The sequence below is a fragment of the Colius striatus genome, chromosome Z, assembly GCF_028858725.1.
Source record: "Colius striatus isolate bColStr4 chromosome Z, bColStr4.1.hap1, whole genome shotgun sequence".
Lineage (NCBI taxonomy): Eukaryota > Metazoa > Chordata > Aves > Coliiformes > Coliidae > Colius > Colius striatus.
Genome location: NC_084790.1, coordinates 3,163,186 through 3,187,670, shown reverse-complemented (window position 1 = coordinate 3,187,670; position 24,485 = coordinate 3,163,186). Strand labels below are relative to the sequence as shown.

Here is a 24,485-nt window from a genome sequence, read left to right as displayed (position 1 = left end):
CCTTAGAGCCTCATCCTGCTCCTACCACATCCTGGGAAGGGGGCTGCACCCTCCCTGCCAGCTGCAGGAATCAGGAAGCACAGGGAAGGGGCTTCTTGTCTCCCAGCATTCCAGCCCTCAAGGAGCACGGAGCAGTCGCTCCCCCTCCATGATATCTGCTGGTTTTCCCCCCAGAGGCAGCCATTCACAGCTCTCACAGTGTAATGCAATATTCCCCTTGCCCTTCCCATCTCCTGAAGTTTTCATGGTATCTTTAGCAAGCTGGCATGCAGGGATTTTCCTGAGTTAAACCCACCTTTCACACCCATTCCAGCCTGTCCCTATCAACATGTACATGTACACGTCACAGAGCTGGTGACACTTTGCTGTGTCAAAAAGATGGAGTGGAAATGCCAATGGGAGGGAGAAGGGAGACCAGCCCTGTCAGGCATTGGCTCCCACCACACAAACAGGCTTTGCTGATTAAATTCCTCATGAAAGTGTTTTCATAAATGCTCACTTCACAACCTGTTCCTGATTCTCCATACAGTCTTGCCCAGGTCTGTCTGCTCCCCTCTCCACCTCAGAGCCCCAGCCTCGGCTGGCTCAAAACAAGATAACAGGTTGCCAGAAAACTCGTTTTCTCCCCCAAAGATGTACAAAGACAGGGCAAGGCAATCACTGTGTCTCAGCAATGCTGTCTAATACTGCCCAAGGCACCTCTTCTCTTGTGTTTAGTCTAGTCTCTCCCCAAGATACTCTTTGTGCTAAGGCCAAGGGACACTCGTTGCCCTTAAACATCTTTGTTTGCTGCAGGTATTTCTAACAGTGAAGACAAATCTCTAAGCAAAGAGATATCCACCTCCAGCTGCAGCTCACTGAACACTGTGGGATGGATCAGAGGAAGGAACGGAACACCCAAACCCTCCATTGCCCTGTTGGTCACACAGTTGCTCATTTCTTTACCACAGCTTTTTGCTTTGGAAGGAGGAGAAATGAGCCCAGAGGGAATGAGCACTTGTCAGGGCTGAAGTTTCACCTTTCCTCTTGTTTGTGGGGTTCGGCAGCTCCACGTTTGGTAAATAAGAAGTTTTACAATTAACTCAACAGTTTACATCCTGGTGGCAGCGAGGGAGCTGCGTTGTCAGCCCTCAGCAGCTCTGAGCATCTCACGGCACGGGAAGGTGACGGCACTGCCTGGGGATGCCATGGTGGCACCTCAACAGTGAGCCAGGGGCCAGGTAGAGGTGTTGGAGGAGCCAAGCACTGTCCTGCATGGGATGCCACCAAGACATTTCCAATCCCAAACGTGTAGCCACAACCCTGTTTGCATCCTGCCCAGGGAGCCCCAGGCTCCTGAGCAGTCTCTGGATCCAGAGTCACCAGTAGATAGGGAAGTGATAAGGATGATAAGGAGGAGCCCACCTTCAAAAATCACAGTCTGGGCCCTCAGCTGTACCAGTGCAACCTGTGGCAGACAGGAGAGACAGCAAGTGAGAGCCCTTAAATGCAATTTTAAGCTGATGGTTGCAAAGCCCTCCCCTACACTGGCTCTGTGAGGAGCAGCTCTGAGCACTGGGGCTGCTGCTCCCCCCACAGAACCAGTGACACCACCAGCTGCTGTTGACAGGGCCACAACTTGTACATGACTCATGAGTGACAGATCCTCCCTAAACTGCTGTGCAGGATTCTCTGTGCCCTGTGGAGATGTGAGTCAGCAGCTCAGGTGCTGACAAAGTGCCCCTTGAGAGAGACAGGATCGAGAGCCTCCCAGCCTCAGCCATCTCTGGGCAAGTAGCCACTGAGGGCCTGAAGATTTCTTAGGGAGGAGGAGGATCCTTCCTGCAGCACCTGCCAGGGTCCCACCAGCGCTGGCTGGTTGCTGTTTCAGCTCTCTGAATGCAGCCAAGAGCTGTTCATCCCCTTCCCCAGCATCGCTGCCTGCAAGGGACATGCACCAGGCAGAGTCTCTCTCTGCCTGGAGATGAGTGGGCAAAGGGGGGGCCGTGCCTGGGATGGTTGGCATGGGCCAGCTCAGCCCCAGCACCACTTCCCAGGAAGCCTCCCTGGCTCCTGGGCTGCTGTGCTGAGCTGTGCCAAGCTGCTCCAGCAGCTGCCGTGGCCGTTCAGCAGCTGCTGAGCCTCTAATTGCTCATTGAGTCATAATTCTTTCTTTTTGAGTTGTTTTTTTTTGTGAGGGTTTTTTTTTTTGTGAAAGCAGCTCTGTCAGGGAATTAAAATCTTGTGAAAAGCCCATAAAGATTTCATCAATGTTTCAGATCCAGATCAATGAGGGTTAGTGGCTTCACAGCCGGGAGAAGGGGGCAGGTGACAGGGAGACAGGCAGCAAAAGGTCTCAGCAGACATAATCCGTGAAAGAAATGACACCAACAGGCAGCACCAGCCCATGGGAAGACATCCTTGCCTTTGTGCTGAGGCTGCACCGATCCTGCTCACTCCCCAGCACAGCACAGGATTGCTCCCCAGTTGACAGCATGGGTGTGAGGGCCAGGCATAGATTCACAGAATGGTGGGTGTTGGAAGGGCCCTCCAGAGCTCCTCCAGCCCAACCCCTCTGCTAAAGCAGGTTCCCCTCCATCAGGGGGCACAGGAACGTGTCCAGGTGGGTTTGGGAACCTCCAGAGAAGGAGCCTCCACACCCTCCCTGGGCAGCCTGGGCCAGGGCTTTCCAGGGAGCTTCCAGTTTTTTGTTGGGCTCCAGGTTTTTCTCCTTAAATTCCCCCAATGGGACACCCAGATGTGGTCACAGCAGCACCACCAGCCCCCGGGAAAATGAGAAGCCAACATGGGGCAAGCTTGGCTGCACCATCCCCAAACAGCAGCAGCGTCTTGGCTCTCATCCCTGTGCTGCACACAATGAATTATCAGATTACCTGGCTCTGCCCAGCTGTGGGGATCGACTCGGCAGTTAGTGCCCACAGGGAAGGCACCAGCCCAGCAAACACCCGCATTTGGGTTCAGAGGAGCCCACAGCAACCTCAGGGGCAGAGGTTTTCGCTGTGTAAGAGCCATTGTAAAAGCAAGATAAGCTTTTCCATTTGTACAGCCCTTTCCACACGAGCACTTTGCAAATAGCTCTTTAATTAAATCCCAGCACTCCTCTGCCAGGTGAGGTCCTCACCCCATCAGTGAGCACCAGCAGCTGAGAGTGCAGCTTGAAGATCAGCCTGTGGTCCAGGAACGCCTTCCTGTTGCTTTTTAGGACAGAGCAAAAGCGCTGGGACAGCGACCTGTCCGTCTGTCCAGCCCCATGGTGGTGATTGCACTTGTGCCAACAAGGCAGGAGGACAAGGGCAGTCGCCTGGCACAGTTGTCAGAGGCATTGGCCACCCAGAGCCCTCATTGTCACAGCTCCCATGGTGCATGTGGTGGGTGGCAGCACCACTGAGCTGGGCTGGTTGGGAAGAAAAGGGAGGATGAAAACCTCAAAGTTGTCTCAGGTTGTACCAAATCTTGGGCACAAGAGGTATCTACTATGAGTCTACAAAAGCTTCAATCATGGAATCACAGTGAGTGGAACAGCCCTGGAAGCTGCTGCAGTCCCAGCCCTGCCCTCACCCTGCCCAGCCCACCACTAACCCACAGCCCTCAGCACCTCAGCTCCACGGCTTTGGGATCCCTCCAGGGCTGGGCACTGCCCCAGCTCCCTGGGCAGCCTGGCACAGGGGCTGACAACCCTTGAGGGAAACAGTTCTGCCTCAGCTCCAATCTCAACCTCCTGTGAGACAACTTGAGCCCATTTCCTCTTGTCTTAGAGACAAAGTGTGTGCTACCAAAACCTTTGGCAACAAGCAGAGCACCACTATCCACCACTGACCCACGGGGGAGTTGGAGTCCATCCCTCCGACCCAAGGGGCTTGATTATGCATTTTGAACATGTGCAGCAGCTGATGCTGATCCTGCACCACATGCAGCAGCCCTGGTCCTAAAGGAATGCTCCAGCCCCACATGCAGCAGCCCTGGTCCTAAAGGAATGCTCCAGCCCCACAGCAGGATGAGGCCAGTGGCCATGCATGCTGTCTGCCGTCCACCCCAGCGTCCTGCAGCAGCAAGGGAGGTGCAAGGGCTGCAGTGTGACTTCAAGAACAAGACATAGGGTCAGTCAAGCCCCAGTGGGGCTGTTGTGGGTGACTCTTGGTGTTGACACGTTACCGAGGCACCGCGTGCTCCTGCCAGCATCCCTGCTCCATCCTGGGCACCCGCTATTTTTAGCAGGAGCATGGAGCTGCCTTTGATCATCTCTATCAGCTTTGTAAAATATCTGGGCCAGATGAGCCCGTCATGCAGCCACTGAAGCTCAACTCCACCAGCACATGCCTGACAGGGGAGGGCTCAGGGACACGGGCTGCTGCAAGCAGGAAGGGACCCGGTGCCTGTGGGTCACCCACTGCCTCAGGAGATGAAACACACTGGGCATCCATGTTCCTGCACCCATGGCAGAGCTTGGGCTGTGCAGGCAGGCTGGTTTGCACCTCAGGATGTGCACAGCCACCATCACTCTGACAGCAGCACTTTGCACCCGTGGCCGCTGCAAGAACAACAGGCCCCAGTTTCTAACCGGGGTGTTGAAGTCAAAGCGCGTGGGTCAGAGCGAGCGCTGCCGGGGGGTTGGCGTGAGATGGGCTTTCTGCCAACTTGAGCAGCCATTTATAGTGTCCAAGAGTTGTTTTTGTTGGAAAAGAACTTAAAGATGATCAAGTCCAACCACTTACCTCACCCTGCCCAGCCCAGCACTGACCCACAGCCCTCAGCACCTCAGCCCCACGGCTTTGGGACCCCTCCAGGGCTGGGCACTGCCCCAGCTCCCTGGGCAGCCTGGCACAGGGGCTGACACCCCTCTCAGGGAAACAGTTCTGCCTCAGCTCCAATCTTGAGGCAGTTTGCTTTTGTCCTGTCACTTGTTACTGGAGGAAAGAGACTGACCCCTACCTCACTGCAGTCTCCTGTCAGGATGTTGCAGAGAGTGCTCCTGTCTCCCTTCAGCCTCCTCTTCTCTTCCTCTTCAGCTCCCTCAGCCCCACCCCCATCACCCTTGTGCTCCAGCCCCCTCCCCAGCTCCAGTGCCCAGCTCTGGATGCCCTCCAGCCCCTCAGCATCTCACAGAATCACAGAATGAGTGGTGAGGGTTGGAAGGGACCTTTAGAGCTCATCCAGTCCAACCCCCCTGCCAAAGCAGGTCCCACCTAGATCAGGTCACACAGGAACGTGTCCAGGTGGGTTTGGAAACCTCCAGAGAAGGAGCCTCCACACCCTCCCTGGGCAGCCTGGGCCAGGGCTCCCTCACCTCAGCACCAAACAAGTTTTTCCTTGTGTTTAAGTGGAGCTGTTTGTGTTCCAGCTTCTTCCCATCACCACTTGTCCCATCACTGGATACAACAGAAGAAAAGTGCTGCCCCAACCTCCTGACACCCACCACTTAGATATTTGTGACTATCAACGAGATCCTCCAGTTTCTCTATAGCCAGGGGCCCAAAATTACACACATTATTCAAGGTGTGACATCACCAGTGCCCAGCACAGTCGGACAATCCCTTCCTTGATCCTCCTGGCCACATCACTTCTGATACAGACCAGGACAACACTGACCTTCTTGGCCACCTATGCAGGCTGCTGGCTCACATTCAGACACTGTCAATTAACACCCTCAGCTCCTTTTCCACCAGACACCATGCAGGAAACACCTCATTGTGTGCAGGGATAACAGAGGGACCCTCCATCATGTGGAAACTGCTCCCCTCACCAACACCTCCCATTACCATTTGCCCTCCTGGAGATATGTCAGCACCAGGCATTGCTTCCTCGACCACAGCATCAGCTCCCTGTGTGAAAGAGGCACCGATAACTCATCATTAGTGGAGAGACTTCTTTTATTTTATGGCAGTTGTTCTTTCCTTCCCTTTGCAACTTTTAATTAAAAGTCTACAAAAGGCAGATAACCAGTCCCTCTGCATAATTGCAGGGAGTAAATTTTATTTTCTAGAAAAGTGGTTTTAATTTTTAATAGACTTTGGGTTTTGTGGGTTTTTTTTTTTTTTGAGGAAGAGCAACACTTTGAAGAGGGCTCTGAGTCCTGGTGACATTATCAAAGGCAGGAAGAGGAACAAAGATGGGTTTGTTGCACATCCCCTGTAAAACTGTTATTTTAGGGGAGTTTTGTGCTTCCTCCTAATGAGAGACGAATAGCACCAGCTTCTTTTCCTGCAGGAACAAAATTAAAATGAAACTGATAAGAGGCCCAGCCTCTAGCTCCTGACTTACCTCCCAATTATAAATGAAAGCTCACAGGCATTCCAGAGATGGGGCCTGATGTCTACATTAATTATAAATAAATTATCCACACTTAACGTTTAAATGAAAATTCCAGATAAAGCTTTATATTTAGAAGAGCATTGCATCAGTGCATAAATATTGATGTGAGGAGTCTGAACCAGCTGTGGTTGCTTCAGCGTGACGTCGGAGCGGAGCTGGAGCAGAACCGAGCCCACCGGTGCAGGGAGAGCAGTGGCACAGGTTTCAGTGGCACTGAAACCCAAACCCCCACTGGTGTTTGCAAGGGGGAGGCAGTGGGACACACTGGGGCTGTGCCAGACTCGGCCTGATATGGAGCAGCAGAGGTACCCACTGCACGTGGGTGATGACAACGGCTTCCCCCTCGCGCCTTTCTCCAGCCCCTGAGACCCCCTGGCCACAGCCCAGCAGGACAACCAAGGCAGATGGTGCTGGAGCCTGGGGAGTGATGATGAGCCTTGTCCCCACTGCACAGAGCCCCAGGGGAGCAGTGCCAGCCTCAGGTGGGACTTTAGGCTGCAAGGACAGCGCACCAGCACGTTGTGCTGGCGGCACAAGGTTTTCAGGTGTTGGGTCTCAGCAGCTCTCACAGGGGATGGCAGGATGGGCTGAGCAGGAGCAGACTCACACGAAGGAATCTGGGTCAGTGCTGGGGGTATACAGCTGCTTCCACAGCCCCTCATGGCTGCTGGCACCACACTCACCAACCAGTTCCTGAAGGTTTCTCCTGCCTTGGAGCTCAGAAAATGTCTTTGAGGACAACTCCATCCCAGCACCAGAAACAGCCATTTGCCCACAGGACAAACCTGGTTCTCTTCCACCCTTCAGCTTCCTGCCCCCTAACAGCCCCAACTTCCACAGCCACCCCACTCACCTTTAAAGCCCCAGCCCTGGGGTGGGGAGTCCAAGCAGCACCCCCTGGATGCAGTTGCCTGTGCTGATGGGGTCCTGCCAGGATCTCCTGGAGGTAACCTGATGCACAGGAAAAAACCTGGTGTTTGCTCTACACCTCCTAGTATTAAGCCCAAGCTTTATCAACACAGACAGTATGTTTTATACCACAAAATAAACACTATTTTCCACTGTGCCCTTTCCCTCCTGTCCCAGACCAAACCCCGAGATGCACCCTGAGCCCTCAGTCCTGACAGCAAGAAGCCTTTTCAGAGCTTTGCAGTTCAGCATCCATGCCACAGCGTTTTTCACAGCTTCCCCTCAGCCTCTGTAGAAAGTTTTACAGCTCACAACAGATTTGCTATTTGGCTGGGGCTTAACAGAAGACATTTTTTTATGCTTTAATGCAGCCAAGGTGGAAGAGGAGAGAAGTGACAGGCTTGTGGCTCAAAGCTGTATTAGAACAACAAAAAAAAATCAGTAAAAGAGAATATCTAAAAGTTCAGCTGAGGTCTGTGTGGGATCCAGCATCCCAAGCAGCAACTGTCAAGGTGGGATGTCACCCTCAGGGACACGGGACAGAGCCAGTGCCAGCAGCCAGCCAGGAGCAGATGTGTCACCCTGGATGCCTGGGCTGCTTCAGGAGGGAGAAACCTTCTCCCCGTGGTCAAGGACTCCCAATCAGACCCTGGAGCTGCTTCACCCCACAGAAAATCTGGGATGCAGCAGCTTTCCAAAGCCCTGGAGCCATTTGCCTGACTTCTTCTTGCTGCCTGCCTGAGCCCTGGGTTCTCTCAGCCTGCTGCTCACCATGGCACGTGCCAGCTCACACCAGTGCATGCCAGTCCCCTCCCCAGCATGTGCCAGTCGCCCATGGTGCGTGCCAGCCCAGACTGCTGGCATGTTTTATTAACACACTTTCCTGCTGCTGACACTGCTGTTTGCTCTCCAGCTGCTGTGTGCCAGGCAGCTTCCTGCCACAGCCCAGGAGCAAGGCAGGGGAGTGGGGACACGGCTGCTGCCAGATGACACCCTCCAAAATAAATAGATGAGGTATTAGGGCCCAACAAGGCCAAGTGCTGGGTACTGTACTTGGGCTACAACAACCCCAGGCAACGCTCCAGGCTGGGACTGGAAAGCTGCTAAGGGAAAGGGCCTGGGAGGGTTGGTGTCACAGCTGAATGTGAGCCAGCAGCATGCCCAGGGGGGCAAGAAGGCCAAGGGCATCCTGGCTGGGCTCAGCAGTGGGGTGGCAGCAGGAGCAGGGCAGGGATTGTCCCCTGTGCTGGGCCCTGGGCAGGCTGCAGCTCCAGGGCTGTGTTCAGTGCTGGGCCCCTCACTCACTGCCACAGGGACACTGAGGGGCTGCAGCGTGGCCAGAGCCGGGCACAGAGCTGGGGAAGGGGCTGGAGCACAAGGGGCTGGGGAGGGGCTGAGGGAATGGGGGTGTTGAGCCTGGAGAAGAGGAGGCTGAGGGGAGACAGCAGCACTCTCTGCAGCTCCCTGACAGGAGGCTGCAGTGAGCTGGGGGTCAGTCTGCTCCTGAGTGACAGGACTCCAATTGCCCCAGGGGAGGTTGAGATTGGAGCTGAGGCAGAACTTTCTCCCCTGAGAGGGGTGTCAGCCCCTGTGCCAGGCTGCCCAGGGAGCTGGGGGAGTGCCCAGCCCTGGAGGGGTCCCAAAGCCATGGAGCTGAGGTGCTGAGGGCTGTGGGTTAGTGGTGGGCTGGGCAGGGTGAGGGCAGGGCTGGGACTGCAGCAACTTCAAGGTATTTTTCAATCAAAACAATATCATGGTTCTGTGAGCCCTCCTGGCTCACTGCATGCCTCTGCCCATGCACCCTCTGCCTTAAGATCAAAGAATTTCCTCTCCCATCCTTCATGTACAAGAAGCTCCAGGGACTGAGCATGATGGGGTTCTTCTGGTCTCAGGGGCAACAATTTTCACTTCTCTACACCACCTCACAACAGATCTTCACTGGGCTTCCACTGGCATGTCAGCATGGCACTGGGCTGAGCTCTCTGCAGCCTCTTAGGCAGCCTGGAAAATATCTGTGCCCTTATCCCTCCCACCGAATGCTGCCACAGACACTGGTCCTGGACCCTTGTGTGCCCCAGGCTGTTTCCTAGCTGTGCTGTTACACCAGTGACTGTCTGAAGCACAGGAGCAACACTGCTGATGGCCCCATCCCTTTGGGACCTGCTGCTGTGCAAAGTACCTCTGCAACTCTCCTGCATAGGCAGGACGTCTGTGCGACACAGCAGAGCACAGAGACCATGCACAGCATCCCAGTCAAGGCACAGCATCTCATTCAGGGCACAGCATCTCATTCAGGGCACTGCATCCCAGTCAGGGCAGAACATCCCAGCTAGTGCAGAACATCCCAGCTAGAGCAGAGCATCCCAGCCAGGGCAGAGCACCCCAGTAAGGGCACAGCATCCCAGCCAGGGCACAGCATCCCAGCCAGTGCAGAGCATCCCAGCCAGGGCACAACATCCCAGTCAGGGTACAGCATCCCATTCAGTGCACAACATCCCAGCCAGGGCACAGCATCCCATTCAGTGCACAACATCCCAGCCAGGGCACAGCATCCCAGCCAGGGCACAGCATCCCTGTCAGGGTACAGCATCCCAGCCAGTGCAGAGCATCCCAGCCAGGGCACAACATCCCAGTCAGGGTACAGCATCCCATTCAGTGCACAACATCCCAGCCAGGGCACAGCATCCCAGCCAGGGCACAGCATCCCTGTCAGGGTACAGCATCCCAGTCAGGGTACAGCATCCCAGCCAGGGCACAACATCCCACTTAGGGTACAGCGTCCCATCCAGGGCACAGCATCCCAAACAGGGCACAGCATCCCAGACAGGGCACGGTATCCCAGCCAGGACACAGCATCCCATCCAGTGCAGAGCATCCCAGCCAGGGCACAGCATCCTAGTCAGGGTACAGCATCCCAGCCAGGGCACAGCATCCCAGTCAGGGTACAGCGTCCCATCCAGGGCACAGCATCCCAAACAGGGCACAGCATCCCAGACAGGGCACGGTATCCTAGCCAGGACACAGCATCTCATCCAGTGCAGAGCATCCCAGCCAGGGCACAGCATCCTAGTCAGGGTACAGCATCCCAGCCAGGGCACAGCATCCCAGTCAGGGTACAGCGTCCCATCCAGGGCACAGCATCCCAAACAGGGCAGAACAGGCATGTGTGACCCATCAGTGAGGGCTGGGCAGGCAGAGCCTGGTGCAGGCAGCCCAGTGGTTGCAGCAGGGTCACCTTCGGTATCACAGTGCTGCACAGTCCTTGTTCTGCAAAGGGAGCAGTATCTCATTTCTTCCCCAATTAGCTCCTGATTATCAGTGTCCCAGGGCCCCTTTCCAGTTTCTGTTTAATGCACCATTAATAATTCATTTCTCAGATAGCAAGAACGCAGCACGAGGTTAGGGCTTTGTGACTAATAAGTGCCAGAGCAACCCTCATCTCCAAGGGACAAATGAAGGGAAGAAAAATAAAGGGAAAGAATCAAAGATAATATGTTTTGTGGCGTTTAATCAAACAGTGGGTAAAGGGTTTGATTACTCAGGTGAAGAACTCACAGGCACATTCCTCCTTGGTGGCCTCAGGCTGCTGTGCTCCCGTGCCTCGCTGATGCCATGGCCTCCCCATCACCATCCCATCACCCTCCCTGGCAGTGGAGAGGGAAAATGAGGCACTTTGAGGCAAAACTGGGGCAGTCATCAAGCCAAAGCAGAATCTGGCCCATATCACCTTGCTTCCAGATCCAAAATCCCAGAAACCCAGAATGATGTGGGTTGGAAGGGTCCTGCAGAGCTCATCCAGCCCAACCCCCTGCTAAAGCAGATTCCCCTTGATCAGGGGGCACAGGAACATGTCCAAGTGGGTTTGGAAGCCTCCAGAGAAGGAGCCTCCACACCCTCCCTGGGCAGCCTGTGCCAGGGCTCCCTCACCTCAGCACCAAACAAGTTTCCCCTTGTGTTCCATGGAACTTCCTGCATTCCAGCTTGTGCCCATTACCAGGTCCTGCAGCCTTTCCTCATCAGAGAGATGTTCCAGTCCCTTCATCATCTTGGTAGCCCTGCACTGGACTCTCTCCAGCAATTCCCTGTCTTTCTTGCCCTTTCCTCCACAGGGGTTTTGGAGATGAGTGGGAGGTTCACGCTGGCCTGACCAAAGAGCTGCAATGTCCCTCTGTGCAGCCCAAGGCTCTGCACTGCACAGGGGAGGGCAAACAACACTGAAGAACTTCCATGAACATACATGAGTACCTGCCTAGGATGGAGAGAAAAATCAGCTTCTTCCTCTGTCCCACTTCCCCACTGTGCCCTGTTTTAGGTAACAGCAGAGAGACTATGAGAGGGAAACAAACAGCTGAACCAAAACCATCCACCACAATAACCACAGCCAGGCAGCAGCAAGGGGAGCTGTTTCTGCTGTGGGTTGGGGCAATCAGCACATCAGGACAAGGCTTTCCCAGTCAGGCTGGAGATGCTGTGCTGCCCACAGGGCTCTGCCCACTGAGAGACAGGGGGAGGGAGAGAGTCAGAGCCAGTTGTGGAAGCACACGGCGTGTTGGCAGCTGCACATTAAGTGTGACGGGTTTCTGACAGATCCAATTATAAATCCAGGTCTCAGCAGAACCCCAGCCCTGAGATTTAATGCATGAAATCCTGTTTGGGAGGGGGTTTTTTTTGCTATTGCAGCTCAGCCCTGGGCTTTGCCAGCACCCATCATAGGCATCCCTGGGCCTCACCCCCACCGTGCTGCACTCCTTCCCTCACTCCCTTCCACACATCCTGCCAATGGTCAGCCCACATGCACACCATCACCTGAAAAATGGCAAGAATGAGAAGGGCAACCCTCCTGGCAGTGCTGAAGAAAGGGAGTGCCTGCAGCCTCCCTGCTCTTCTGCCCGACAGAGACGTGCCCTGGCCTCGGCCCCAGGGACAGCAGGGCTGGGATCACACACGGGCTACAGGCTGTAAATCACTTGGGCTTCCAGTAGCTGAGGAGTTGCCCAGTCTTTAAGCACACAGCCCTAGGACAGTATTTTTAGCCCAGCTTTCTAGAAAAGCGAGGTGGGCACATGCAGGGCAGTGTCTGCACGGGCACTGGCACCAACCCAGGACCTTTTGGCTGATCTCAGCCAACTGACTGGTCTTAGGATGAAGAGGTTCCCATGGATTTCCTTCAAAGCAGTGAGCCTGGAGAGGCACAAGAGGCTTCCTTGTGGTGAAGGTACGAGGCTGTTCAGCCCCAGGGCTGTAGCACAGGGGAGGCAGCTGTAGGGAGACAAGTTGTGTTTTACCTTCACCGCTGCCTGGGAGCAGCCCATGGGTTCACTGGGTCCCATCTTGAGGTGAGGAGCAGCAAGCAGCCCATCACTGGAAGAGGAGACACATCACAGAATCACAGAATCTCAAAGGCTGGAAGGGACCTGGAAAGCTCATCCAGTGCAACCCCCCTGCCAGAGCAGCACCACCTAGAGCAGGGCACACAGGAACTCATCCAGCTGGGTTTGGGATGGCTCCAGACAAGGAGACTCCACAGCCCACCTGGGCAGCCCCTGCCAGTGCTCCCTCACCTCAACAGGGAAGCAAATCCCCCTTGGGAATAACTCCCAGCAGCATCTCCTGGAAGCATCTCCCCTCCTGGGCAGGAGGAGCTCTTTGCACCGGCTCAGACTTTGAACCCTGGACACTACAGGGGTTGATTTCTGTGTGGTTTCTTGCCCTTTTGATGAGGAGGCAAACAACTGCACTGCCCCTCGTCATAACCCCACACTAGCTTCCTCCTCAACTGCTAGGTCACCCCTTTCCCCAGTGCAATGCTTCTGCAGGCAGCGCCATGCCCAGGCACCAGCCCCTCTGTGAGCCCACAGCTCAGCTGCTGCCTCGGCTCAGCAAGCAGTTGCATCCTCTGTATCTGACCAGGCTGCCCTGGAAATGCTCCTCAGATGAAAGCAGCCGAGTAACCTCCAGGGACTAAGAAGATGTGGGCACAAAAGGACATGAGGATGTGAGGCTTCCCCACAGTGCTTTGGTGTGGAGAGACAGAGGAGTTTCACTGCCAAGCACAGGGCTGCCTGCTTTGCCCTCGCGCCCAGCCAGCCCTGCACGAGTTCTTTTTATCAAACACACACTCTGGATTAGAGACTTTCTTTACTTTTTGTATGCAGTGGCTGAGAAGGCAGTGCTGTGCCCCAGAGCTGACAGTGGATCCTGTGATGGCAGGTGGAGGGGAAGCTTGGGATGAAAGCTGGCCAGTCTGCAGCAGCACAGAGGTGGGATCAGGTGCTGCTCCCTGGCTCCACAACCTGGGAGCTGTTGGGAAGAGATTTTGCTTTCACACCTGCAAGGCTGATCAATCCTCCACCATCCACAGCTGAGCCCAGGCTGGTGGAAGCAGTGAGGAGGAGGGGGCTGGAAACCTCTCCTCTCCTCTCCTCTCCTCTCCTCTCCTCTCCTCTCCTCTCCTCTCCTCTCCTCTCCTCTCCTCTCCTCTCCTCTCCTCTCCTCTCCTCTCCTCTCCTCTCCTCTCCTCTCCTCTCCTCTCCTCTCCTCTCCTCTCCTCTCCTCTCTCATCCCTGGCTGTTGTGCCCTTCTCAAGGGCACCTGATGAATGTGTTGGTCTGGTCCACCCCCAGGTGTACCCAAAAACCTGGGCACAGGCTGCAGAGGTCACATGGGTGCCACCCAGCAGAGGTGACACCTCCCAGAGCCCTTGGGACCAGCAGCCCCTGGCCCTGGCATCCTCATGGCAGTGCTGTTGTGGCATGGCATGGCAGAGGTGCCCTGGGCACATGCCTCCCTGTGCCATCAGCACGACTGGCATCACCCAGCCCAGTGCCAGGGAGCTTTTTTAGCCTCAGCAGAATAAAACCACAGTGATTATATTTCCTACCTCCCCATTTGGGGCAGGAGGGAAATTGTTTGATGCTAATCCCCTTGTTTAATCCACCAGCAACCTAAGAGTCAAGATTAACTCCTAGCAGGGAATTGTCAGCCCTGCAGCCCTTGTTAGTGGGGACAGCAGAGAAGAGCAAAGAGAGGACAACCTCACACACTTTGTGGGCTCCCATATGCCCCTGGCAGCAGAGGAGAGGGGAAGTAAGAGCAGTGTGGAAAGAAGGCTTTTGATTTTCAAGATCAAGTTCCCCTATGATGAGTGGTTTTCACCAGACTGGAATTTCCCCTGTTCCAGAAAGAGAGGCTCCAGCTGTCCTGGGAAAGGTCACTTCAGGGGCTGACATGCTCTCGAGTTCTGACAGGGATATGGTGCAACAGCGAGATCTTCGGATGTGCCTGGGAAGCAAAATTCAGTCCCTCAGTGATGCCACTGGACTCATCCTGCTGCTGCCCAGAGCCAGAGGGACAGGATGGAGCTATCCATCAGGTTGGGATCTCCAGCTCTGGACACCTATGGGCCAGTGTGGGCAATGCTTTGAGAAAGGTGCCCAGAGATCTTGCTTCAGCCATTCTGCACCCTTGTACTTGCAGACCTGAGCCTGATTTTGAGTTTCAATTTGCCTGACTTCATCTTTAAGCCCTCAGTTCTTATTATCCCTCTCTCAGCTAAGTTAAAGAGCCCTTTAATACCTGGCAGTTTTCTCCCTGGGAAAGCGCTTGCACACTGCAATCAAGTCACATCTCAGGCTACTTTTTGATAAGCTTGAACAGATTGAGCTCTAAGTCTCTGCTAAACACTCAGCCTCGGGAAACGGCCAACCCGAGGCACTGCCAAGCAGAGTGGAGCCTGGGTTTTGTCAGCTGGTGCATTGAAAGGTGAATTGTTGCTTTCTGATGCACTGATGATAAATGAAATGGTCTGTATAAAAATAAATCACAACTCTGCCCTCGCTCTGATCTGTGAGCACACACAGCTGCTGGAGGCATGGAGGGTGCTGGGGAAGGAGGACGTGGGTGTTCCTGGGCTGTGCTTGTCCCCACATTGAGCCCAGGGCTGGCAGCCTGCAGGAAGCTCCCCTGGGAAAGAGAAAGTGGAAAACACCTTCATTGTATTTCTGCCAACAAAACTCGCTGCAGCAGCTTTTTGCTGCAGGGATAATGGTGCCCGGCTCCACTTACAGGCAGGGAGCTACAACAGCCAGGAGCATAAGTGCTTCAGGGAGCTGAGATAAGCAAAGATGCTCCAAGCCACAGACTTAAATACAGAGGTTATTGACAGGAGATGTGTCGGTGCACAAGAATGGGTCCAGCAGCCCTCTCTAATGCCCAGCTATTGACAGGGTAATTTGAGTGATGAAGTGGGGCTTCAGACTGGTTTAATCACAGTGCAAGGCTGCCCAAAGAGCCAGGAAGGTCTGTCACTCTCTGTGGGGGTACAGCCACGTTGTGCTGCAGGGAGTGGGGTTGCACAGGGCAGAGTGCAGCCCCCTCAGGAAGCCTGACCCTGGGCTGTGCAAGGAGGTGGATGCACTCAGGCAGCCCCATGACACATAGACCATGTCAGACACAGACTTTCAGCCTCCTGGAGTCCAAATCAGCTCCAAAGCTGGTTTATCAGCATGCTCCAGACCTGATTGATGTGGAAGTGACCTGAATGGCTGATCAGAGGGGAGCAGCCACTGCCCCTGCCCCAGGCTGAGGGATGTAGTGGCAGCACACTCAGAGAAGACTGCTCATGACAGCAAAGGTGGATTAACAGGCATTACAGGTATGGAAGTCCTTACAGCCTTGTATGGCCTGGCCTGGCCACAGGGAACCCAGGGACTCAGCAATACAAGGCCAGCTCTGAGGGTTGCTGTATCTGAAGGATGGTGGCTGTGAAGGACATCAGCCAAGGTTGCAGTACTGATCACTGCAGCTCAGCTGCTCCCTGCTGCCAGGCCCAAGGTGACCGAGCCCCTGGGAAGGAGAAGCCAGATGGAATTGTCAATTAAAGCAAAGATGCACGGAGAGGAACAAGCAGAGGCTGGATGCAGACCCACTTGCTAAACCTGCAGAGTCCCACAGAGCAATGCTGTCCTGGCCCTTCATCCCATGAGGTCAGGTGCACCCCTTCAAAAATGGGCAAGTTTGGATCAACTTGCAGCTGTTGCAGAGATTCTGGGCTTTGGCACCAACGGGGACAACCAGATCCATCTAAGCTGGTGAGAGGCTGTATCACCCAGTGCTGCAGGCACCCATCAGGTTAACTCACAGCCCGGATTCTCTGAGCACAAACCAGGTCAATTTGAGTTTAGCAAAACGATCTGGGGTCCCTGCAGGAGGCACTCTGCCTGGGGAGAGGTAGAAGAGGCCATCCCAGCCCACCGAGAGCTGCAAATAACTCAAGCGGCCTCATTACCCAGTTTCTGATGAGCAGGAGTTTGGTTTCACGTTTCCCCGGGGGCTAACTCCACCTGAAACTGGGCTAGGCCTCCTTTCAGCAGAAGCTGCTGCCTTCAAAGTCAGGCAGGAGCCACATGATTGCTCTGAGCATGTGTCCTCTCTGGCGAGACCTCCTGGCAGTGGCCCTTGGCCAGGACCCTGACAGCCATGGGAGTACCCGGGGAGGCTGCACATAGAGGGGGTGGGATTTTGGACAGAGGACACGTTTAGTGTCCAGTGACTCCCTGTGCCCAGTGAAAAAGCAATCCCTTGCTCTTGGCAGAAGCATCCTGTGCCCAGCCAGGCACAGGCTGAGCATCCCCTCCCACCGGGACTGGCAGTGGCTGAGCATCCCCTCCCGCCGGGACTGGCAGTGGCTGAGCATCCCCTCCCACCGGGACTGGGGATCGGTTGAGCATCTCCTCCTACCGGGCTGGGGACCAGCTGAGCATCCCCTCCCGCCCGGACCGCCACCGACCGAGCATCCCCTCCCGCCGGGACCGGCACTAGCTGAGCATCCCCTCCCGCCGGGCTGGGGACCGGTTGAGCATCCCCTCCCGGCGGGTTCAGCACCAGCCGAGCATCCTCTCCCCCTGGGACTAGCACCAGCTGAGCATTCCCTCCCGGCGGGTTCAGCACCGGCCGAGCATTCCCTCCCGGTGGGTTCAGCACCAGCCGAGCATCCTCTCCCGGCGGGACTAGCACCGGCCGAGCATCCCCTCCCGGCGGGTTCAGCACCAGCCGAGCATCCTCTCCCGCTGGGACCAGCACCGGCCGAGCATCCCCTCCCGCCGGGCTGGGGACCGGTTGTGCATCCTCTCCCGCTGGGACTAGCACCGGCCGAGCATTCCCTCCCGGCGGGTTCAGCACCAGCCGAGCATCCTCTCCCGGCGGGACTGGCACTGGCCAAGCATCCTCTCCCGCCGGGATCAGCACCAGCCGAGCATCCCCTCCCGGCGGGATCAGCACCAGCCGAGCATCCCCTCCCACTGGGACTGGCACTGGCCAAGCATCCCCTCCCGGCGGATTCAGCACCAGCCGAGCATCCCCTCCCGACGGGCTGCACTCGCTGCCCCGCGCGTCCCCCAGCCCCTCGGGCATCGCCGTCATCCCACGTACCGGCCGGGGCTTCCCTCTAGCGACCACCGGCGGGAGAGCAGGCGGGGGTGAGCGGGGCGGCAGTGTGACGCCACCGATCCCTCAGCACCGAAATCGCTCCTCCGAGGCACGGCAGCGGGGTCTGTGCCCCGCGGGGACACCCGGAGCTGCCAGGGTGGTGGCTGGAGCACACAACCCCGGCGCAGCCCCAGCAGCCCTTTCACATCTGCCAGAAGGTCAAGTTCACCCGCAGCTCCCCATTCATTCCTGCAGGGCTGAGCTGCCCAGAAGGGGCTGAGGCTCGTTCTGGGGCACAGGAAGGTTTGATCTCAGGTGGGTGGGTGAAGTGGGTTGCTCAGGCCCCCAGTTGCAGGGAGGGGTAGGACTGGGGCAGCCCCACACATGCAGCTCCAGGCAGAGGCAGGTGCCTCTCCAGGGACCCTCGTGCTGCCAGGGTATTGGGATCTAGTTCTCCAACAGGTGATGGAGTGGTCCAGCTCTAGTGGGAAGGCTGTCCTACATCAAACCTACACCTGCACAGCGAGCTCTCATGAGGAAGGAAAACACCATTTCCCTCATTCCCACACATGTTTTTTTAATGGAGGAGAATCCCCAAAGCAGATGAGACACCCAGAGAAACGCTGGGCCATGTCCTGGGCCCACGTGCAACAGCTGGCTCAGCTGGCAGGGCTGCACAGGCACAGACTCTACAAAGAGATATGCCACAGGAGCTCGGTCCAGCGAGGAAAAGAGGAGCCATGGCTTTCTGTCTGCATGGGCCTGGAGGGATGGTGCCATTGCCCCAAGGGGTGGCCTAAGAATAGTCCTCTTCAGTGCAGAGCCTGTGCTAGAAGGTCAGGCCATGAGTGCTGGAGCAGTACTCCATGTAGTCAAACTCCTTGATGGGGAATGTCACGGCACTCCACTTCTTGTACCTCCTCTTTTCATCTGGTGTCTCCACCACAAAGTTTTTGATGCAGAGAATGGGCAGCTTCACCTGCCGGTACATCATCTCCATTCCCCAGTCCTGTGTGGGCAGAGGAGGGACAGTCAACAACAGCCCCACAGCACAGCATCCCCGGGCTGCACAGCTACACACACCCGGGATGGAGGCAGCACTTTGCTCCTGGGGCATGTTCCCCTTCAGAAACTGCTGTGTCTTTCCCCAACATGCACATCATACACATCACACACTGAAGGGAGTTACAGCTCCACTCCTCAGACAGGAGCTGGGGCATGGGGCAGTGTCTCTCCTGCCTCTCCAAATGGGCAGCACCAGGGGGGAAATGCAAGCTCACCTGGCTGCACTCGCTGCAGGAGATGCGGCAGCCAGGCTCCCAGTCCTTGAAAGTCCGCTGGAACTGCAGTTTCCCAGAGGATACTTTGTAATATAACCTGCAAGGAAGAGTCCAAAGACATTCTAAAGAAAATGGTCCAGGGGACAGAAACATGACAGTGCTACCACAGTCACACAGTCCTACAGAGCTTCCACAACCTCTCTGGACTGGTGTTCCCAGGAAAGTGCTGGCAGCAGGCTACTGCCAGCCCCTACCCATCCTGAGTGGGTCATAGAATGACAGAATCATTTTGGTTGGAATAGCCCTTGAAGCTCCTGGAGTCCCAGCCCTGCCCTCACCCTGCCCAGCCCACCACTGACCCACAGCCCTCAGCACCTCAGCTCCACGGCTTTGGGGTCCCTCCAGGGCTGGGCACTGCCCCAGCTCCCTGGGCAGCCTGGCACAGGGGCTGACAACCCTTGAGGGAAACAGTTCTGCCTCAGCTCCAATCTCAACCTCCCCTGGGGCAACTTGAGTCCTGTCACTGAGGAGCAGAGACTGACCCCCAGCTCCCTGCAGCCTCCTGTCAGGGAGTGCCAGAGAGGGCTCCTGTCTCCCCTCAGCCTCCTCTTCTCCAGGCTCAACACCCCCATTCCCTCAGCCCCTCCCCAGCCCCCTTGTGCTCCAGCCCCTTCCCCAGCTCAGTGCCCGGCTCTGGCCACGCTGCAGCCCCTCAGCCTCCCTGTGGCAGTGAGTGAGGAGCCCAGCACTGAGCACAGCCCTGGAGCTGCAGCCTCCCCAGTGCCCAGCACAGGGGACAATCCCTGCCCTGCTCCTGCTGCCACCCCAGTGCTGATAGAGGGATGGATGTGGGGGTGACTCCTGGCAGCTGGGCTCTGCCTGCTGGCCTCAGCCAGCACGCAGCCCGTACCCAAAGCTGGGGTTGATGTTGATGTGGTGCATGCCCTCCACGGTGCGGATGTCGCTGCCACGGCACACTGCCACACTGCAGTTGACACAGTAGAGGTAAACGGCCTCCGGGTCGTGCAGCTGCCGCCTCTCCCTGATCCTGGCCTCCTTCAGCAGCCAGCTGGCAACAGCAACTTGCTGCAGCTCCTTGATCTGCAGAGGGCAAGCAGGGATGGTAGCGGTCAGCACAGGGCCACAGGCACAGACACGTGGCAGACGTGGCAGGAGATGCAGCAGCACGGAGATGCATCATCCCAGAGAGTACAGAGCGGGATGAGCAGGACAGGATGGGCACACCCTGCCCCATGCGAGATGCTACCCACTGCCAAGAGCCAGTGCTGGCCTAAGGAGGGAGCTGGAGGCCAAAACCATCAGCAGAGGCAGGCAGGAGCTGCTGGACGCTCCTGGTGCAGAGGGCAGTGCCCAGCGCTCACCTTGAGCCGGTACTCCCGCTCGGGCATGGCCTGCACCACCCGGATCGCCTTCTCCATGAGCTCGACGAGGTTCTCGTTGAGCAGCTCACGAGAGACCTCTCTGCTGTTGGCTTTGGCGAGGACAGAGTAGACGCTGTTTTTGGCACGGGCACGGCCTTGGGCCTGCAGCAGAAATGCCAAACGCTGCTGTTGGCAGTGGAGGGGCCATGGCAGACCCCCTCTCCACCACCATTGCCCCCCTGTGCCAGCCTGCAGGGATGGATCCACCCTCCACACCCCACTGTGCCTCACCTAAGAGATGGATGGGCATGGGGACCATACTCATAGAACCATAGAATCACAGCATGGTGGGGGGTTGGAAGGGACCTTTAGAGCTCATCCAGCCCAACCCCCCCCTGCAGAAGCAGGTCCCACCTAGATCAGGTCACACAGGGATGTGTCCAGGTGGGTCTTGAAGAGCTCGAAGGAAGGAGCCTCCACACCCTCCCTGGGCAGCCTGGGCCAGGGCTCCCTCACCTCAGCACTGAGATAGTTTTTCCTTATGTTTAAATGGAACTGTTTGTGTTCCAGCTTCATCCCATCACCCCTTGTCCAGGGATACCCCCCAGGGAGCTGCCAGCATGCACATGACGCGAGAGCCCCTATGTGCTACCCCCATGGCTTTGGGGTGTCTGGGCAGATACCTGCAACATGGCAATCTCATTGGTCATCAGCCCATAGCGGACCACGATGTTGCACTCAGGGATATCCAGCCCCTCCTCGGCCACGCTGGTGGAGAAGAGCAGGTTGAGGGCTCCCTCACGGAACAGCTTGATCACATCCTGCTGCTCGTTCTGTGGAGGGACGGGGTGATGTTTCAGCTGCTGCTCCAAGCCCTTTGGGGCAGGTCCTTGCTCCTTCCCACCCCTGCACTCACCTGTGTCATGCGGCCGGTCTGGCTGCCGCAGCCGGCACCGGTGAGGACGGCAGCCCTGACGTGCTGCCCGCACAGCGCACCCGTGTCCTGCAGCCAGCCCAGCAGGCTGTGGGCACACTGACGGGTCTTGGTGAACACAATGCCACGAGAGATGCCCAGAGGCTGGAAGTGTTCCCGCAGGATCTCCTCCAGTTTGCTCAGCCTGGGGTTCTCGTAGCGCTGGTCCCCAGACAGAGCCTGAAGCTTCTCCCTGTTCTCTACGCAAGCAAACAGGGCATCAGCGAGGCCTCCTCACCCCCTAAAGGCAGCCAGCACCAACCTCATTCCATTACCCTCAAAGGTGGCGGCGAGGAACCGTTCAGTGGGGTCTTTCATGTCCCTCTCGGTGTCGTAGAACTGCTGGAGGCAGCGGAAGGCGTCGCTCATCCTCACCGCGTCGTTGATCAGCAGCGCGTCGTTGTACCTGCGCAGGTGCAGCGCGCACACCCGCGTCCGGCGGCTAAAGGTCTCTGCCGCTGCAGAGGGAGGGGACAGGACGCCTCACAGCCTGGGCTCACACTCACAGCATGGCCTCAAGCTCAAAGCCTGGCCCCACACTCACAGCCTGACCCCACGGATGCCACTTCTGCCCCACTGCACCCAACAGCCCCCAGCACCTCCTCACCTCTCTTCTCCAGATCCACAATGTACTGCTCGTAGGTCTGTGTGCCAAAGTCCTGCAGCACGTTGGGTATCTCCATGTATTGATGGATCTGCTCCATCACCTTCTTCAGCTGCTCGGCAAAAGGGTCCTGGGAGCAGAGAGGGGCTCGGGACATGAGGAAATGGGGACACTGCTCTGGACAGACTCCAAGGCGCAGTCTGGGGTCAGGGGCTGTGTGCACAGCAGGATCACAGAATGGTAGGAGTTGGAAGGGACCTGTAGAGCTCATCCAGCCCAACTCCCTGCTAAAGCAGGTTCCCCTCCATCAGGGGTCACAGGAACGTGTCCAGGTGGGTTTGGAAACCTCCTGAGAAGGAGCCTCCACACTCTCCCTGGGCAGCCTGGGCCAGGGCTCCCTCGCCTCAGCACCAAACAAGTTTTCCCTTGTGTTTAAGTGGAACTTCTGTGTTCCAGCTTTTGTCCATTATCCCTCCTCTTGTTGCTTGAGACAACAGAAAAAATGTGCCACCCCATCCTCTTGACACCCAGCTTTTAATGGTTTAAAAGTGTAAATAAGGTCCCTCACTTAGTCTTCTCCAAACAGCCCCAGGTCCCACAGCCTTTCCTCCTCACAAAGATCCTCCCAGTCCCCTGAGCATCTTGCTGGCCCTGTGCTGGCCTCTCTCCAGCACTTCCCTGTCCCTCTGGAGCTGGGGATCCCACAACTGGACACAGGACTCTAGATCACCCCCTCCAGATGGGCAGGACCTGCACGGTTGCTGGACCCCCCCTGCACCAAAGCTGCGGGTCAGCTGATTCCTCACGCTGGCCTAAGCTATGGCAGGGGAAGGGACAGAGCCCCTCAGCTCAGCAGGGCTCAGGGGTCTCATCTTCCACCCAAGTGAGCAGCCTTACAGCTCCAAGCCACCACTCCTCACCTGCGCTCTCTCCTGGCACAGGTCATACTGCTTCCTGGGCTGGGGGACGTGGCTCTGCAGCTGCTGCACCTCCTCCTGCACCGACGCGATCTTCTCAATGTCCAGGTTGGCGCAGATCTGAGAGGATGAGACCCCTCTGTCAGCCCTGAGCACCTGCCAGCCAAGGCCAGCAGGGCACACGTGCTACTCGCCAGCACCCTGGCCAGTTTGGGGCTGTCTGCCCCCTGCACTGCCCAGCACCTGCACAACAGGTTATCAACACTCACCCCAAGGGACACCTCCCAGGAAGCTGCACCAGGACTGCTGCACCCTGTCCCAGCTCAGGTTGGGGGCTGCAGGACTCACCTGGAGGATATGCTCCACGGCCTCCTTCTCGGAGGTTGCCCCCCCAGTGCCAGGGGACGCCGTCAGGCCCAGGACCTGCGGCAGCTCTCGCTGCCCGCTGAGCTTGCGCTGCAGGTAACTGAGCATGATTTTGTTGTAGACAGCTTCCTTGTGCGTGTGGTGGCACTCATCTATCACCAGCAGCGAGAAATCTGCACCGGGAGAGGGAAGGGAGGCAGGGTGAGCCAGGTGGGAGCCGTCAGGGCCACTCCAGGCTGGCCACAGGGGTGGAGGGTCCCTTTGCCCACCCGTCAGCTCCACGTGCGTGTCCTCCTCGGCGCTGAGCAGCGCGTTCTGCAGGATCTGGGCCGTGCAGATGACGACGTCGCTTCTCTTCATCACGCAGGCAAAGAAGGACTTGTGGCTGCTGTCCCCGCTGATGGCAGTCACCCTGAAGCTGTCCTGCAGCGCGCTGAACTCCTTCGTGGCGTGTTGCTCCACCAAGTGCACCTGCACCGCCAGACCCCGCTCAGCCCATCACCAGGGAGCCGGTGCGCACTTGCATCCCCGTTCTCCCCAGGACAGGGGATAGGGGGACAAGAGGAGGAGCAGGTGTCACCTTGTTGACCAGCACAGCCACCTTCCCACCCCGCCGGCTCTGCAGGTGCTGCCAGCACACGTGGACGGCAACGCGGGTCTTGCCGGCGCCCGTGGGCAGCCACACCAGGCTGTTGAGACCACGCAGGGCTGGGGCCACGGCTTCCTGCTGGTACGGCCGCAGCTCCATCGCCTCCATCCTGCTGCTGCTGCTGCCAGGGCTGTGCCACAGCCGGGAAACGAAACTGCAACAGCAGCAAGTCCAGCCCCAGCCCCAGCGAGATGGGGCCCAGCGAGGGGGGATCCCGCCGGCCGTGCTGCTGGGACCAGCTGAAACAAGAGGGGCTGCCCCAGCCCCTGACTCCATCCAGACCCCAGGATTCGCCTCCCCCGAGCCCTGGCACAGAACGAAACCGAAAGCTGGTGGAGCCCGTACAGCCGCGGCCATGCCCCGCACCCCAACCGGCCCCTGCGACCCAGCCTGTCCAGACCCACCCCAGGCAGCGCTGTGCACCCCAGTTCAAACCAGTGCACTCCACCTCCTTCAATCCAGGAGGCTTTTGTACCTTTCCCCAACACCAACATCGCTCAGGGCAGCCTGGGCTGTGCTCCCCCTGCCTGGGCCATGCTGCCTGCCCAGGTCCTGCTGCAGGGCCAGACCCAAGAATGCACCAAAATCTGCACAAGGATGTTTATTTTTTTTTTTTTAAAAAAAAAAAAAGGTCAAAACCAACCAAATAAACAGAAAAAACAACTCAAAAA

General features: G+C 57.1%; 2 protein-coding genes across 2 annotated transcripts in view; both read right to left on the bottom strand.

Moving 5' to 3' along the window:
• The window catches only part of ZNF385C (zinc finger protein 385C), a 102,673-nt gene extending 85,045 nt beyond the window's left edge, over positions 1-17,628 (bottom strand). Inside the window, exons 1-2 of the mRNA XM_062017561.1 lie at positions 16,957-17,628; positions 1,405-1,447 (exon numbers count right to left, since the gene is read on the bottom strand). Coding sequence (XP_061873545.1) covers positions 1,405-1,447; positions 16,957-17,628 — 715 coding nt within the window. The remainder of the gene's footprint in view (positions 1-1,404; positions 1,448-16,956) is intronic.
• A 575-nt stretch (positions 17,629-18,203) lies between these two features.
• On the bottom strand, positions 18,204-23,945 carry DHX58 (DExH-box helicase 58). The gene is made up of 12 exons (XM_062017749.1): positions 23,746-23,945; positions 23,435-23,636; positions 23,148-23,338; positions 22,803-22,919; positions 21,886-22,012; positions 21,554-21,736; positions 21,222-21,478; positions 20,989-21,138; positions 20,306-20,467; positions 19,834-20,024; positions 18,924-19,020; positions 18,204-18,652 (listed from the first exon to the last, which is right to left on the bottom strand). The coding sequence occupies exons 1-12, from the start codon at positions 23,920-23,922 to the stop codon at positions 18,473-18,475; spliced, it is 2,034 nt and encodes a 677-aa protein (XP_061873733.1). The 5' UTR covers positions 23,923-23,945; the 3' UTR covers positions 18,204-18,472.
• Between the last annotated feature and the right edge of the window lie 540 nt (positions 23,946-24,485).